The 16,518-nt window shown below is 32.3% G+C and overlaps 2 protein-coding genes across 2 annotated transcripts; both read right to left on the bottom strand.

The window, feature by feature from the left end:
- Window positions 1-3,184: 3,184 nt before the first annotated feature.
- LOC141331313 (uncharacterized) lies at window positions 3,185-4,497 on the bottom strand. The gene is made up of 2 exons (XM_073836334.1): window positions 3,901-4,497; window positions 3,185-3,271 (listed from the first exon to the last, which is right to left on the bottom strand). The coding sequence occupies exons 1-2, from the start codon at window positions 4,495-4,497 to the stop codon at window positions 3,185-3,187; spliced, it is 684 nt and encodes a 227-aa protein (XP_073692435.1).
- Window positions 4,498-14,776: 10,279 nt separating this feature from the next.
- Window positions 14,777-16,518, bottom strand: mespba (mesoderm posterior ba). The gene is made up of 2 exons (XM_073836706.1): window positions 15,724-16,518; window positions 14,777-14,830 (listed from the first exon to the last, which is right to left on the bottom strand). The coding sequence occupies exons 1-2, from the start codon at window positions 16,516-16,518 to the stop codon at window positions 14,777-14,779; spliced, it is 849 nt and encodes a 282-aa protein (XP_073692807.1).

Below are 16,518 nucleotides of genomic sequence, written 5' to 3' on the forward strand. Positions count from 1 at the left end.
ACTATTATGGATTATGGACTCGTATTTTGGCCAGAAACAATGGTTTAAAGGCAAAATGCCTTAATGCTGGATTTGTTTCTTACAAACACACAGATTTTTTCCTTCGAAAGATGTTATTTGATGGAATACTTTTGAATTATTGTAATGTTTTTGTCAGCTGTTCTGATGGCACCCATTCACTGCAGAGGATCCATTGGTGAGCAAATTATATAATGCAAAATTTCTCCAAATTTGTTCTGATGAAGAAACACACTCACCTAGATCTTGGATTCCCTGATGGAATTTCAGAAACTTTTCATTTTTTGTGTGAACTGTTCCGTTAAGATAAAAAAGAATTTTAAATATCATTAAACCTGTGTGTTTTTTGTTTTGTTTTGTTTTTTGGCTTGAAAGAGACATCAGGCCTTGCATTTCAGAAGAAGAGCCCCACGGAGCTGCTGAAAATGTACTCATCCAAGATGTAGATGATTTTGGAACAGATTTAAGATTTAGAAATTTAGCACTGCATCACTTGTTCACCAATGGATCCTCTGCAGTGAATGGGTGCCGTCAGAATGAAGGAAGCACTATTATGGATTATGGACTCGTATTTTGGCCAGAAACAATGGTTTAAAGGCAAAATGCCTTAATGCTGGATTTGTTTCTTACAAACACACAGATTTTTTCCTTCGAAAGATGTTATTTGATGGATTACTTGTGAATTATTGTAATGTTTTTGTCAGCTGTCCTGATGGCACCCATTCACTGCAGAGGATCCATTGGTGAGCAAATTATATAATGCAAAATTTCTCCAAATTTGTTCTGATGAAGAAACAAACTCACCTAGATCTTGGATTCCCTGATGGAATTTTCAGAAACTTTTCATTTTTTGCTTGAAAGAGACATCAGGCCTTGCATTTCAGAAGAAGAGCCCTACAGAGCTGCTGAAAATGTACTCATCCAAAGAGTAGATGATATTGGAACAGATTTGGAGAAATTTGGCATTGCATCACTTGCTCACCAATGAATCCTCTGCAGTTAATGGGTGCCGTCAGAACAGAGGAAGCGTTATTATGGATTATGGACTTTGGTATATATATATATATATATATATATATATATATATATATATATATATATATATATATATATATTGGTCAGAAACGATGGTTTAAAGGCAAAATGCCTTAATGCTGGATTTGTTATTTACAAACACACAGATTTTCACTTTGCAAGAAGTTATTTAATGGATTACTTGTGAATTATTGTAATGTTTTTATCTGCTGTTTGGAATCTCATTCTGACGGCACCCATTCACTGCAGAGAATCTATTGCTGAGCAAATGATACACTGCCAAATTTCTCCAAATCTGTTCTGATGAAGAAACAAACTCACCTAGATCTTGGATTCCCTGATGGAATTTTCAGAAAATTTTCATTTTTGTGTGAACTGTTCCTTTAAATAAAAAAGAATTTTAAAATATCACGAAACCTCTTTATCTTTTTGGCTTAAAAGATGCATCAGGCCTTGAATTTCAGAAGAAGAGCCTCATAGAGCTGCTGAAAATGTACTCATCCAAGATGTAGAGGAGTTTGGAACAGATTCTGAGAAATTTAGCATTGCATCACTTGCTCACCAATGAATCATTTGCAGTAAATGGGTGCCGTGAAAATGGAGGAAGCGTTATTATGGATTATGGACTTGTATTTTGGCCAGAAACGATGGTTTAAAGGAAAAATGCCTTAATGCTGGATTTGTTATTTACAAACACACAGATTTTCACTTTGCAAGACGTTATTAAATGGATTACTTGTGAATTATTGTAATGTTTTTATCAGCTGTTTGGACTCTCATTCTAACAGCACCTATTCACTGCAGAGGATCCATTAGTGAGAAAATTATATAATGCCAATTTTCTCCAAATCTGTTCTGATGAAGAAACAAACTCACCTACATCTTGGATTCCCTGATGGAATTTGCAGAAACTTTTCATTTTTGTGTAAACTGTTCCTTTAAGATAAAAAAGAATTTAAAATATCATGAAACCTGTTTATCTTTTTGTCTTGAAAGAGGCATCAGGCCTTGCATTTCAGAAGAAGAGCCCCACAGAGCTGCGTTTACAGTCTGAGGGGTATTAAAGGATCTCACCTGTGAGAGTTAGTTTACTTTCCTGCCCACATTAATGCTCACTCCGCAGGGGTGTTTCCTTAAACGTGTGAATTACAACGTGGAATGACCATCACAGCTGTCTCTCATTGGGATGCTGCTTAAACGGTAAGGTAAGGTGCACTCAAAAAATGAAAATTAGCCCATTATTTACTCAGCCCCAAGCCATCTTAGGTGTATATGACTTCCTTCTTTCAGACAAATCCAATCGGAGTTATATTAAAATTATCCTGCCATTTCCAAGCTTTAGAATTGCATGGGTGGGTGTTTCTCTTCAACAAACAAGTCCAATAAAGTGCATTCACTTTATAAAGGGGGTTGAATAAAGGCCTTCTGTAGTGAATCAATGTGTTTTTGTAAGAACAATATCCATATTTAAAATGTAATAATCTCTTTAATCTAGCTTGCGCTCACTGTTGTACACGGAAGCAGCTCTGGGCGGATGATGTAGATTATGTTTTGAATATGGATATTTTTCTCACAAAAATGCATCGATTTGCTACAGGAAGCCTTTATTCAACCCCCGGAGCCATGTGAAACACTTTTTATTATGGATGGATGCACTTTATTGGACTTGTTTTGCACTGATGAAGAGAAACACCTATCCATGCAATTCTAATTCTTGGAAATGGCAGGATAATTTTAATATCACTCCGAATGGATTCGTCTGATAGAAGGAAGTCATACACCTAGGATGCCTGGAGGGTGAGTAAATAATGGGCTAATTTTCATTTTTGCGTGAACTAACTCTTTCAGTGGATCTGCTCTATGGTGTACATTGATTAAAAGGCATAATATTGAAATCATTGGTATGTAATGTTAAAAAACAACTCATAAAAGTGATGTAAGATTTTGCAAGGCTTTATTTGCTGGAAAATTGAGATTATAAATATTAATATATTTTTTTTAATTGAAAAATATAAATATCTGTACAAACATATTTACAAATATATAAGTCTTAAATTTTCATTATCTTACAAACATTTCACAAATTAATATTTGCATTCAGATCGTGCATTTCAGTCCCTTTTGATCAGCACTATCCGTGGAAGAAATTCTGTTGCTCCAGAAGCCAAAAATCCTGAGCTGGGAATGAAAGGAAATCGCCTTCGACTGGATTCTGAGTCTGGAAAATAAAATAGAGATCAAATTAAGAAAAAGAGCAGGAACGTTTTTTTATTCAGTTACATTTTTTAAACACAAAAAATTGAATCATTATTATTATAATTTAAAATTATTTTATAAATATGTGACCCTGGACCACAAAACCAGTCATAAAGGTTATTTTTTGAAATTGACTGAATAAATAAGCTTTCCATTTATGTATGGTTTGTTAGAATAGTACAATATTTGAATGAGATACAACTATTAGAAAATCAGGAATCTGAGGGTGCAAAAAATTTTAAATACTGAGAAAATCGCCTTTAAAGTTGTTCAAATTTCTTAACAATGCATATTACTAATCAAAAATTAAGTTTTGATATATTTATGGTAGGAAATTGATGATTTTTGGCATAAAAGAAAAATCAACAAATTTGACCCATAAAATGTATTTTTGGCTATTGCTACAAATATTTCTGTGCTACTTAAGACTTTTTGTCGTCCAGGGTCACATATAACAGCTATAAAAGAACAAAACAACACTTAAAAGTACAATATTGGCTATAAAGTATAAATTCACTACATATTAAAATATTTCATAGTAAGTATTATTTAAAATAGTATATAAATAGTGTTGAAGTACAATGTACATACCTGATAACAGGCCATAGATGGGAACTGCTGAGCTGGTAAACTTTGAGTAACTGAAGGAGTCGCAGTAAAGCTGTCAAACATGGTTGAAGCAGCATTGACCTCGGCCTGGGCTCCACGATTCGCCTCGTCGTCACCAAGTTCGAGCTGAGCAGACAGGCATGAGATGTACTCAATAGTGAGCCGCAGGGTCTCAATCTTGGTCAAGGTTTTTCCAACAGGAGCCACTGATGCAGGCAGGTACGTTCTGAGGTGATGCAAAGCTTTGGTCAGATCCCTCATCCTCAGCTTCTCCCGCTCACTTGCAGTTTGCCGTTTCACTCCAGGGAATTTGGACCTTGGCCGTCCGGTTCTCTTGGACTGCTGGACCTTGTTCTTTTCCTGCTGTGGAAAGATCTGTGGTATGTCTTGTCCTGCTCCACAAGGGTAGGCCGGAGGGGAGAAACTGCAGGAGTCTATGGAAGAGGCTGGAGACAGGCTGCTGCAGGCGCTGTAGTAGCCTGCATCTGATACGGCATAGCTCTGATCCAGAAGGTTCTCGCAGTCAAACAGGAAAGAGCTGCTGTTTTGGAGCTGAAGGGAAGAGCTGGAGATATCCATGGCTGTTGAGTTGAGAAGGTCTTTGCTGAATGAGGTTGTGGTTGCTGGTGGGCCGTGTTACTCCTGTATATATCCTCTGAGAGGTGCGAGTTGGCACCTCAGAGGATCCCAGTCAGTACTTGAGAGGAGAAGTGACACCAGAACTAGGGGGTCTGTGGGAAAGAGGAGCTTCTCCTGCCTCAGATGTGAGGTGTGAGGAGCAGAAACTGCCTGAGCACACAACCCTTGCAATTTTAATTAAGAGATAGATAGATAGATAGATAGATAGATAGATAGATAGATAGATAGATAGATAGATAGATAGATAGATAGATAGATAGATAGATAGATAGATAGATAGATAGATAGGCAGACTGTATATGTGTAAAATGTAAATATTTTACACATATATACATCTACGGTGATATGGAAAAGTTATTTTGCATATATGTGACCCTGAACTACAAAACCAGCCATAATTAGCACGGGTACATTTGTAGCAATAGCCAAAAATTCATTGTATGGGTCAAAATTACTTCTTTTAAGCCAAAAATCATTAGGATATTAAGTCAAGATCATGTTCCATGAAGATATTTTATAAATTTCCTACCATAAATATAACTTAATTTTTGATTAGTAATATGCATTGCTAAGAACTTGATTTGGACAACTTTCGATTTCTCAATATTTTTATTTATATATTTTTTTATTATTATTATTTGCACCCTCAGATTCCAGATTTTCAGATAGTTGTATCTCAGCCAAATATTGTCCTAAGAAACCATACATCAATGGAAAGCTTATTTATTCAGATTTCAGATGATGTATAAATCTCCATTTTAAAAAAATGTACCATTATGACTGGTTTTGTGTTCCAGGGTCACATTTATATACATTGTATTAAAATACTGTTCTAAATTTAAAGAGCAATTTTTTTATTACATGTATACTTTGTAAAATTAATTTACATGCTCTAAATTACAGACTTAAAGTCACTGCACACTGAGTCCGAAATTTCCGTATGTTTTTTCGTTTTTTTTTTTTCTATATTCGTCATCCATTCCTATCAAAATGCTTGATACGGATGTGAAAAAGCAGAAAACCTGATCTGAATTTTTTTATGATGGACGAAAGTTTTGGAGGCAGTGTGTAAACTCGATTGACATAACGTGAGGTTGTATTTATTTTTTTATGTGCCAAAATTTCAATGGCCTTTAGTCTATATTACAGTATAATTAGGTATTGAGTACATTTTTGGATGTTGTTTATTTTTCATATGTGTGTATTTTATATGTAACTAGTTTATTTTATGTTAATTTTAAGTTGGGAGTTTGGGTGTAGGAACAATATTTTTTCATTATTCTCCTGTATTTTTATCTTGTATTTTTACCCTGTTATTATTATAAAAGTTTTTAAAAAAGTAAGCAAAGTAAGCAAAAAATAAATTTGAACTAATCTCGATGCCCAATATATACACTATTAATTAAATATTTTTATTGCTATTACACTGAAAAAAAATAAGAAATTGCCTGCGTTAACTCGCTAATTTTGACAGCACTAAAAAGTTTAATAAACAAAGTAAGTTTAATTAACAAAGCAAAAAAAAAGTGAAAGATGAAATGAGATCTAAAATATGATTAAAAATCAAGTAATAAAGTAATATTAATATATATATATATATATATATATATATATATATATATATATATGTATATATATTAATATATATATCCCAATATATACACTATCAGATTATATATATTTATAAGTTAAATATTTTTATTTCCGTTAAAATGAAAAAAAGAAATTGCCTGCGTTAATGTGCTAATTTTGACAGCACTAAAAAAGTAAATAAACAAAGTAAAAGTTTAATAAACAAAGCAAAAAAAGACGAAAATGAGATCTAAAATATGATTAAAAATCAAGTATATACATATTTATATATATATTGTATAATTGTATAATTTTAACAGCACTAAAAAGTATATTTAAAAACTTTAATGTTATGTGGGATTGATCGTGATTAATTTCAGAAAAAAATGTCTGATTTATTAGTCAATTTTTTCTTATTGATTGACAGCACTCGTAAAAATGCCATTTAAAATGTAAATATTTATTTCAAAATGTAATTTGTTATTTCAATTTTGTTATTGTTTTCTATTTTAACATTAAAATATTACTTTATTTTTACTTAATAACAGCACAAATAATGCAAAACTATTTATGTGGATGTGAGCAATGTTTGTATGTGCCTTTGATAGAAATTTGTATTTTAATCTTATTATTTAGTGGTAAAAATAAAATAAAAGCATTTTGACAGCACTAATTAAAATATAAAAGTTATTTTAAATTGTAACGATTTTAAAATATTATTATTTTACTGTTTTTTGATCAAATAAATGCTGAATAAAATACTTCTTTATATATATATATATATATATGTGTGTGTGTGTGTGTGTGTATCACTTGCCATTTCAAATACTAAATTTGAAGAGCAACTACATGTAATTTTTTTTAATTCTTAAAATTGCATGTATTTTCAAAAGACTGTTTTAGTGAACTGAAAGAAACCTAAAATATGATCTAAAAATACTGAGAAACATACAGAATAATAATGAATGAATAATGCTAATAGTTACAGCACTTTCCATTAATCATCTATAGATTTTAACATAAATCTTGATGTCCATGTTATTAGTCAGCAACACAGTACAAAGCTAGAATTGAAACGCCAAGTGCAGAACAGTTAAATCGTCACATCTATACAGCATTTCTGAGAAATGCAGCAATGGCTTCAGCGCTGCACTATGTCTGAAGAATTTCTATGTGTGTTTTCATTATGAACTCAGACTCTAGAGCTCAGATGTCCCTGGGTTTTTCAAGGTCAGTGCTTATTTACTACCGATGACATGTTTGATTCAGGTCAAAGATGTTTCCGTCTCAAATTACAAATACAATTCATCCCCTGACTAGCAAACACAGTAGCTCTACCAGCAGATAATATAGGATTTAATCATTAGGATTTATCAGTAAATCTGGCTTCTATCAAAACATGTGAGAAGAGGGGCATGAGAAAAACACAATCCCATCACACCCGCTCCTTCATGTTAACATGATTAACACCATTTTGATTACATTCATAGCTAGACAAGAAGTTTTGACCTCAGGGGTCTGAAAATGACACCTTCTTAGGGCTCCTGTAGTGATGAAGCAGATGATGGTGCTGGACGAGATCACTGACTGCAGTTCCCACAAACAGAAGTGTCGCATTTGACTCCTGCAACAACAGAAACACACATATATATAGATATAAACACAAATTATATATGCTGTAATTTTATACGAAAGATCTCATTGATGTGCTCAATGAATGTGATCACAAATTATGTATTAGTTTAATTGTAAATGACTATTTTAACTAAGAAGATTGTGTAGTTTCTCAATCAAAGGTGTGAAGTCACACCTCAGAAAGGTTTACGGTGTTAGTTCAGAAAGTTCTCATGGACTACTGACAGACATGCTGTTTTGAACTGACATGTGACCCTGGACCACAAAACCAGTCAAAAGTAGCATGGGTATATTTGTAGCAATAGGCAATAATACATTGTATGCACTCTTAAAAATAAAGGTGCTTCACAATGTCGTAGAAGAACCTTTATGTCTAAATGGTTCCATAAAGAACCTTTAACATTTTAAGAACCTTTCTGTTTCACAAAAGGTTCTTTGTGGCAAAGGAAGGTTCTTCAGATTAAAAAGTGGTAAGAAAGAGATGGTCCTTTTTTGGAACCAAAAATGGTTATTCTATGGCATCACTGTGAAGAACCTTTTAAAGCACCTTTTTTTAAGAGTGTGGGTCAAAATTGTTGATTTTTGTTTTTTGCCATTTAGATATTAAGTAAAGATCATGTTCCATGGAGATATTTTGTAAATTTCCTACTGTAAATGTATTAAAACTATTATTAATTTTTGATTAGTAATATGCATTGCTAAGAACTTCATTTGTACAACTTTAAAGGCGATTTTCTCAATATTTTGATTTTTTCGCACCCTTGGATTTCAGATTTTTAAATAGTTGTATCTCAGCCACATATTGTCCTATCCTAACAAACCACACATCAATGGAAAGCATATTTATTCAACTTTCAGATAATGTAAATCTCAAATGTTAAAAATATTAAAAATTTACCCTTATGACTAGTTTTGTGGTCCATGGTCACATATAACACTGAAATTTGATAAACCGAACTAAACTGCGAGAATGAGAGGGTGTCTTAAGAAATGGTTCATCCAAAAATTAAAATCTGCTGAAAATGTACTCAACCTCAAACAGCTGATAAAAATATCACAATGATTCACAAGTAACCCACACAACTCCAGTCCATCAGTTACCATCTCATGAAGTGAAAAAATGTGTTTGTAAGAAACAAATCCATCATTAAGACATTTTAACTCGAAACCATTGCTTCCAGCTACAATATGAGTCCTCTACCCATAATATTGCTTTTTTCCAGTGAAAAGGTTGTCTTTTCTGAATCAGGGGAGAAAAAACAACAGAGAATGACCTTTTTCACTTGAGAAATCGTTATTATGGATTATGGACTATGGCTGGATATGGATTGTGAGGACGAAACTGCACACAATGCTTTTCTTACTTAGATTTTTTTCTTGTTTCCAGCCAAAATATCAAAAAATTCTTAAATCATGAAGGGTTTTTTAGACAAGTAAAAATGATTTTTTTTTTTAAAGAAAAAAGTCAAAATTAAGTGAGTTCTAAATAATCTGCCAATGGGGTATTTTTTATTTCGAACAGAAAACAAGATTATTTTGCTTACCCCATTGGCAGATTATTTAGCTTGTTTCAAGTAAAAACTCACTTAATTTTGAAACAAGAGTAAAAAATCTAAGTAAGAAAAGTATTTTTTGCTGTGTATTTTGGCCAGAATCAAGGGTTTAAAACTTAAAACGTCTAAATGATAGATTTACTGTGATGTTTTAATCAGCTGTTTGGATTCTCATTCTGACGGCACCCATTCACTGCAAGGGATCAATTGGTGAGCAAGTGATGTAATGATACATTTCTCCAAACCTGTTCTGATGAAGAAACAAACTTGAGAGTAAGCTTTTGTTTTTAGCTACAACTATTCCTTTAATTTGTGGGATTTCCACTAACTTTGTTTAACACCCAAGTGATTATGAGCCGATTACCGCATGTACCCTCAGTTCCAGATATTCAAATAGTTCTATCTGAGCCAAAAAAATTTCCTATCCTAACAAATCATACATCCATGGAAAACTTATTTTTCAACTTTCAGATGATGTATAAATCTCAATTTTAAAAAAACTGACCCTGACTGGTTTTGTGGTCCAGGGTCACATATAACACTAAAATTTGATAAACTAAACTAAACTACCAGAATGAGAGTGTGTCTTATGTAACTTAAAGGAATAGTTCATCCAAAAATGAAAATTTGCTGAAAATGTAATCACCCTCAAAGGCCTTCAAAGATGTAGACGAGTTTGATTCTTCATCAGAAGAGATTTGGAGAAATTTAGCATCACTTGCTCATCAATGGATCCTCTGCAGTGAATGGGTGCCGTCAGAATGAGAGTCCAAACAGCTGATAAAAAATATCACAATGATTCACAAGTAATCCACACAACTCCAGTCCATCAGTTACCATCTCATGAAGTGAAAAAATGTGTTTGTAAGAAACAAATCCATCAAAAGATGTTTTACCTCGAAACCATTGCTTCCAGCTATGGGTCCTCTATCCATAATATTGCTTTTTCCAGTGAAAAGGTCATCTCATCTGAATCAGGAGAGAAATATGAACAGATCAAGCCCTGTTAACAAACAAAAACAGTTTGAAACAAGTATGTTTGTGTACTTTGATGTCAGAAAGCAACAGAGAATGATCTTTTGGATTATAGACTATGGATGGATATGGATCATAAGGTCTACACTGCACAAAATGCTTTTCTTATTTATATTTTTTTTTGTCTTGTTTCCAGACAAAATATCTAAAAATTCTTAAATCATGAAGGATTTTTTAGACAAGTAAAATTATCTTGTTTTCAAAAAAAAAGTCAAAATTAAGTGAGTTTTTGCTTCAAACAAGCTAAATAATCTGCCAATGGGTAAGCAAAATAATTTTATTTCAAACAGAAAACAAGATTATTTAGTTTACCCCATTAGCTAAAACTTAATTTTGAAACAAAAAAATCTAAGTAAGAAAAGCATTTTTTTTTTGCTACGTATTTTGGCCAGAAACAAGAGTTAAAAGTTTAAAACGTCTAAATGATGGATTTATTGCGATGTTTTAATCAGCTGTTTGAATTCTCATTCTGACGGCACCCATTCACTGCAGAGAATCCATTGGTGAGCAAGTGATGCAATGATGAATTTCTCCAAATCTGTTCTGATGAAGGAACAAACTCATCTACAGTACATCTTGAATGGCCTAAGAGTAAGCTTTCATTTTTAGCTACAACTATTCCTTTAATTTGTGGGATTTCCTCTAACTTTGTTTAACACCCAAGTGATTATGAGCCGATTAACGCGTGATTGTGACACATTCACACATTTTAATTGTGTATTTGCCTTCCAAGATGAAAGAGCTGAATGTGTGTATTTGACATTGGGATTTGCACATCAAATATCCCTCACAAGCTGGCAAAATAAACTTTGTGGGCTAATTCCACAACATACCGTAATTCACACGCAACTGTTCTATGCATTTGAAATGCAGCTCGCTCACATTAGGACATGAGTATTGCGAGGGCTAGGTTTGAGGCTAGACTTTGTGGTGTGAAGGGCTTTTCACAGTCAGTTGAACTTCATTAGCAGCAATAGGCTTCACTTGTCACAGACCTAATACACATCACTTCTGAAGGATCAGGCCTGGAGCTTGGATGGAATACACTACGACTTACAAAATAACTAATATCTGCGATCAGCGGTCAAAGTGGTTTCCTTTCTGCTTATTGTTTTAGTTCAATTATCCAGGAAACATCACATTTGCTTGGTTATTATGATGCAGTTATGTGCCAGCTTTAAAGTTGCAGTGAATACAATTACAAGATTCATTGAATCAGAACACAACAAACATTCTTTAGTGGCAATACATTGTAAACATGCAAACAGATGTGGAAACAGCGAATGAGGGCGAAATATCGTCCAAAAAGCGGTGAAGATCCATTATGAATAGTTATTAAAGTACAGACCAACAAATAACCAAATCAAGTTTCCATTGATTTTGCCCAAACACTTTAACTCATTGTTTTCTGAGGGAGCCTGAATATTAGTTCAAATGTATTAATGCACAGAATCACAAAATTGGTTTGTAAATGTCTCTTATCATCACCAAGGCTGTGTTTAAATCTGATCCTGGACCACAAAACCAGTCTTAAGTAGTACTCATTTGTATAATAGCCAAACATACATTGTAAGGGTCAAAATGATTGATTTTTCTTTTATGCCAAAAATCATTAGGATATTAAAGTAAAGATAATGTTCCATAAAGATATTTTGTAAATTTCCTACTTTTAAACTTTTGAACATTTTTTTTATTTGTAATATGCATTGATTAATTGAACATTGAACTTAATTTGGACAACTTTTAAATTGCTTTTTCATTATTTAGATTTTTTTGTACCCTCAGATTGTGTCTCTGCCAAATATTGTCCTATTCTAACAAACCATACATCAGTGCAAAGCTTATCTATTCAGCTTTCAGATGACCCTTGACCCTTATGACTGGTTTTGTGGTCCAGGGTCACATATGATCACAAGTAAATGACACTGACAGACAACATAATAATCTTTTTTTTTTTAATACTTAGATTTTTTTTGTCTTTTTCCAGCCAAAATATCTAAAAATTCTTAAATTAAGAAGGATTTTCTAGACAAGGAAAAAATATTTTCTTGTTTTCAGAAAAAACAAGTCAAAATTAAGTGAGTTTTTGCTTAGAACAAGGTTAGCAAACCAAGAAATCTTATTTCAAATTGGAAACAAGATAATTTTTCTTACCCTATTGGCAGATTATTTAGCTTGTTTCAAGCGAAAACACACTTAATTCTGACTTGTTTTTTTTTTCTGAAAACAAGACAATAATTTTTACTCGTCTAGAAAATAACTCTTGATTTAAAAATAAATAGATATTTTTGAAACAAGACAAAAAATCTAAGTAAGAAAAGCATTTTTATTTGCCACATCGAAGTTACTCACAAAACTACGTTGTAAACGAATACAGAATTTCACTTTTACGGTTGTCACAACGTACCTTTGTTATCCTGCTTCGACGAAAGTTTGGTCATATTGTTTACTTCGTTTCTTTAAATACGATTATTTAATATTTTTACCTTCATACTGTGCTTGTCATTGTAAAGACTGCAAGTCTATCTCTCAGTCACAGCCTTGTTTTCATCCGCGTAAAATACAGTATCACTTCTGCGTTGACTGATTGGTCAGTTATATTTCTACACCGATTCAATTTCATTTAGGCATTCAAAATATATATTCAAGTGGTCATTATGACATAAATCCGCCCTCGTATTAAAAATTAGGCTACGTCTTATGAGCAACAGCCAGGTCAAATATTAAAGACGTTAATGTTACGCGGTCAATCATCAATTTACAAACGATAACTACTATATTAAGTAAAAAAAAAAAAAACGTAACATTGTCTTTTGTTGTCAACACTACATTTCTAAAGATAACAAAAAGAAGCATGTTTATGTTTTACTTTTTATACTTTACTGACATCTGCTGGCAGGTTGGATTTTTTTCCTGAATCCGGAAGTAGTTGAGGAGCATAGTGGGACATGAGTTTCCACATTAAGTAACCTAAACCAAAAGTTGTTTACAGGGACAAAATACTATTTGTGTCATTTTATAGCTGACTTTACGTGATTGATCTCTACAAATATAATAGCTGACCACTATATTATGTAAATTTATAAATTATAAAGGCCAGTTTATATAAAAGCTGTATACTTGATGACCAATAGAGGGCGAATTTTAAGGTTTTGTTTAGACCCAAAGGACAGGATAATCACCACACATAAAAAGAAATTAAATAAAAATCTTTTTTATTATTATTTTTTTTTATAGGCTAAACATATACACTACCAGTCTAAAGTTTTTGAACAGTAAGATTTTTTGATGTTTTTATTAAAGAAGTCTCTTCTGCTCACCAAGCCTGCATTTATTTGATCAAAATACAGTAAAATCATTAAAATTTTTATTATTTAAAATCACTGCTTTCTATTTGAATATTCTTTAAAAAGTAATTTATTCCTGTGATCAAAGCTGTATTTTCAGCATCATTACTCCGGTTTTCAGTGTCACATGATCCTTCAGAAATCATTCTAATATGCTGATTTGCTGTTCAAGAATTGTTTTTATCATTATTATTATTATTATTATTATTATTATTATTATTATTATTATTATTATTATTATTATTATTATCAATATTTAAAACAGCTGAGTACATCTTCTTATAAGATCAGCATTTATCTAAAATAAAAAGCGTTTGTACCATTGTACACTATACTATTCAGTATATAGTCAGTATATATATATATATTTTTTTTTTTTCTGGGAAAGAATTTATAGAAATTAATACTTTTATTTAGCAAGGCTTTAATTGATCAAAAGTGATTATAAAGACATAATGTTACAGAAGAAACATAAACGTTGTTCCTCTGAACTTCTATTTATTAAAGAAACCTCAAAAAATTCTACTCAGCTGTTTTCAACATAATAATAATAATAATAATAATAATAATAATAAAATTTTAAGCAGCAAATCAGAATTTTAATATTAGAATATTAGAATGATTTCTGAAGGAGTTGAGTAATGATGCTAAAAATTTAGCTTTGATCACAGAAATAAATTACATTTTAATACATTCAAATAGAAAACAGTTATTCTAAATAGTATATTTAGAATATATAGAACAGAATATTTCTTTAAAAGACAAAACATCTTTGTATTGTGGTCAATATGTCTGAAACTCCAGTGTAGGATTTGTAAATATCAATAAAGAACACAAAATAAGAAGAAACAATTTTGAATAATACATGTTTTATTATAAATACGTATCAAATATAGTTTTGTATTTACATAGAACAGACATGGACAACACATATCATTTAAATTATAAGAATAACAGGATTAACTTTGGTTCACATTTATTGCTTTCACAAGCCAAACATCCACATCCATTAACTGTACACAATACAGTAGTAGGTATTGCCGTTTTGCATTGGGTGTGATGGAGACGTTTCTGCTGTCAGCTCCAGTAAGCTTGAGGAACAAGATGATAGCCAAAGTTTCTGCCATAAACCTGAAACAGAGGATAGAGAATTGGTCAGAATAGAGTACATCTAAGTTTGCTTGCTTGATTTGTTCATTTTTAACTGTGAAATTTGTTCAATATTCAGTATGAAGATAGTTCAAAATCAATTATATTTGTTTTTATCAAGCTATTTATTTCTTTGTTAATTTTCCTTTTATTAATTAATTATTTTCATTTTTTCCCTGAAGGTTTGGGCTATTTAAAGTGCTGAAAAAAGTAAGAATAGTGACCAGTTACATGTAAAGTATCTAAAAATAATATGAACTTACACCAATGAACCAGGTGTTTAGCGACACCTAAAGGTCAGTTGTTCAATTTTTTTTATTTTATTTCTTGAGCTAATTAAACTTAAGCTAAAGTTCAGCTAAATATTTATTTGGTCCTCTCACCTTAAAAAATGATTAAGTAATACTAAAATGTAATGTGATGATTTTGTACATAAATATTGATTATTTTACAGCTTCTACACTATTTATATATCATATCATTTTCCATAATATATATATATATATATATATATATATATATATATATATATATATATATATATATACACATACATTTGATACATTAAATTTAAATGCATAATTATATAATATAATTATAAGTAATACTAAAATGTAATGTATAAATACATGATTCTGTACATAAATATTGATTATTTTACTGCATATAATTTTCCAGAATTTATATATATATATATATATATATATATATATTTATTTATTTATTTATTTTTTAAATGTATAATTATATAATCATTATAATTATATAAATATATATAAATTATATGTAAATATAATACAAATATTATACTACAATAAATTATTTTAAAAATTATATTAAAATATATACAATCATTTTAAGCATTCTTTACATACCTGATATGCTTGTGTTGTTTGAGCACACTGTTGAGACTGGAGGAAGCCGTCTATATTTGCAGAGAAGTTTTGCTCTGTTGAATGCTGCTGTGAGGAACCACCAAACTGATCCATGTTGATCTCATCACATTGCTGTGTATGACCAGAGCATCCCTCATACCGTCCATCATATTGCCCATGCTCAACCCAATCTCCAGCCATAGACCTGCACTGAAAATAACCAACGATCTCTGGAGAATGAGAGCAGGCGCCGGAGTTCATGGAGTTCTTCCTATGGTTCAGCTCTTCTTCACTGAGACCCAGCTGAGCAGACAAAAACGAGATGTAGCGTATGGTGAGGCGTAGCGTCTCAATCTTGGTGAGGGTTTGCCCTACGGGAGCTACGGACGGAGGCAGGTAGGTCCTGAGATGGTGAAGAGCCTTGGTCAGATCCCTCATCCTCAGCTTCTCCTTCTCACTAGCATTCTGGCGTTGCTCGCTCGGGTTCTTCAGCCGTAATCTGCGTTTCCTCTTAACAGCACCTGCAGGTTTGACTGATTTTGAGCATGCAGGCTGGGCCTGGTGAGACGGGGAGAAGCCCTGGTCCATAGACGGATCTGGAGAAACTGTGTCTGGAGAAGAAACGCTGTAAAACTCTGACTCTGAGCTCGAACAGCTCCACTGGTTCTGCTGGTTGTGTCTTGAGCTTTCCATATTGTGACTCTGAGGGTGAATGAAGGCTGGACGGAGGGCTGGAGGTTTATATGTTGGACTCAGAGGTGCGAGGTGACACCTCTGCAGGCTTACGGTAGCCAT

Source organism: Garra rufa, chromosome 3 (genome assembly GCF_049309525.1).
Source record: "Garra rufa chromosome 3, GarRuf1.0, whole genome shotgun sequence".
In the NCBI taxonomy this organism is placed as follows: domain Eukaryota; kingdom Metazoa; phylum Chordata; class Actinopteri; order Cypriniformes; family Cyprinidae; genus Garra; species Garra rufa.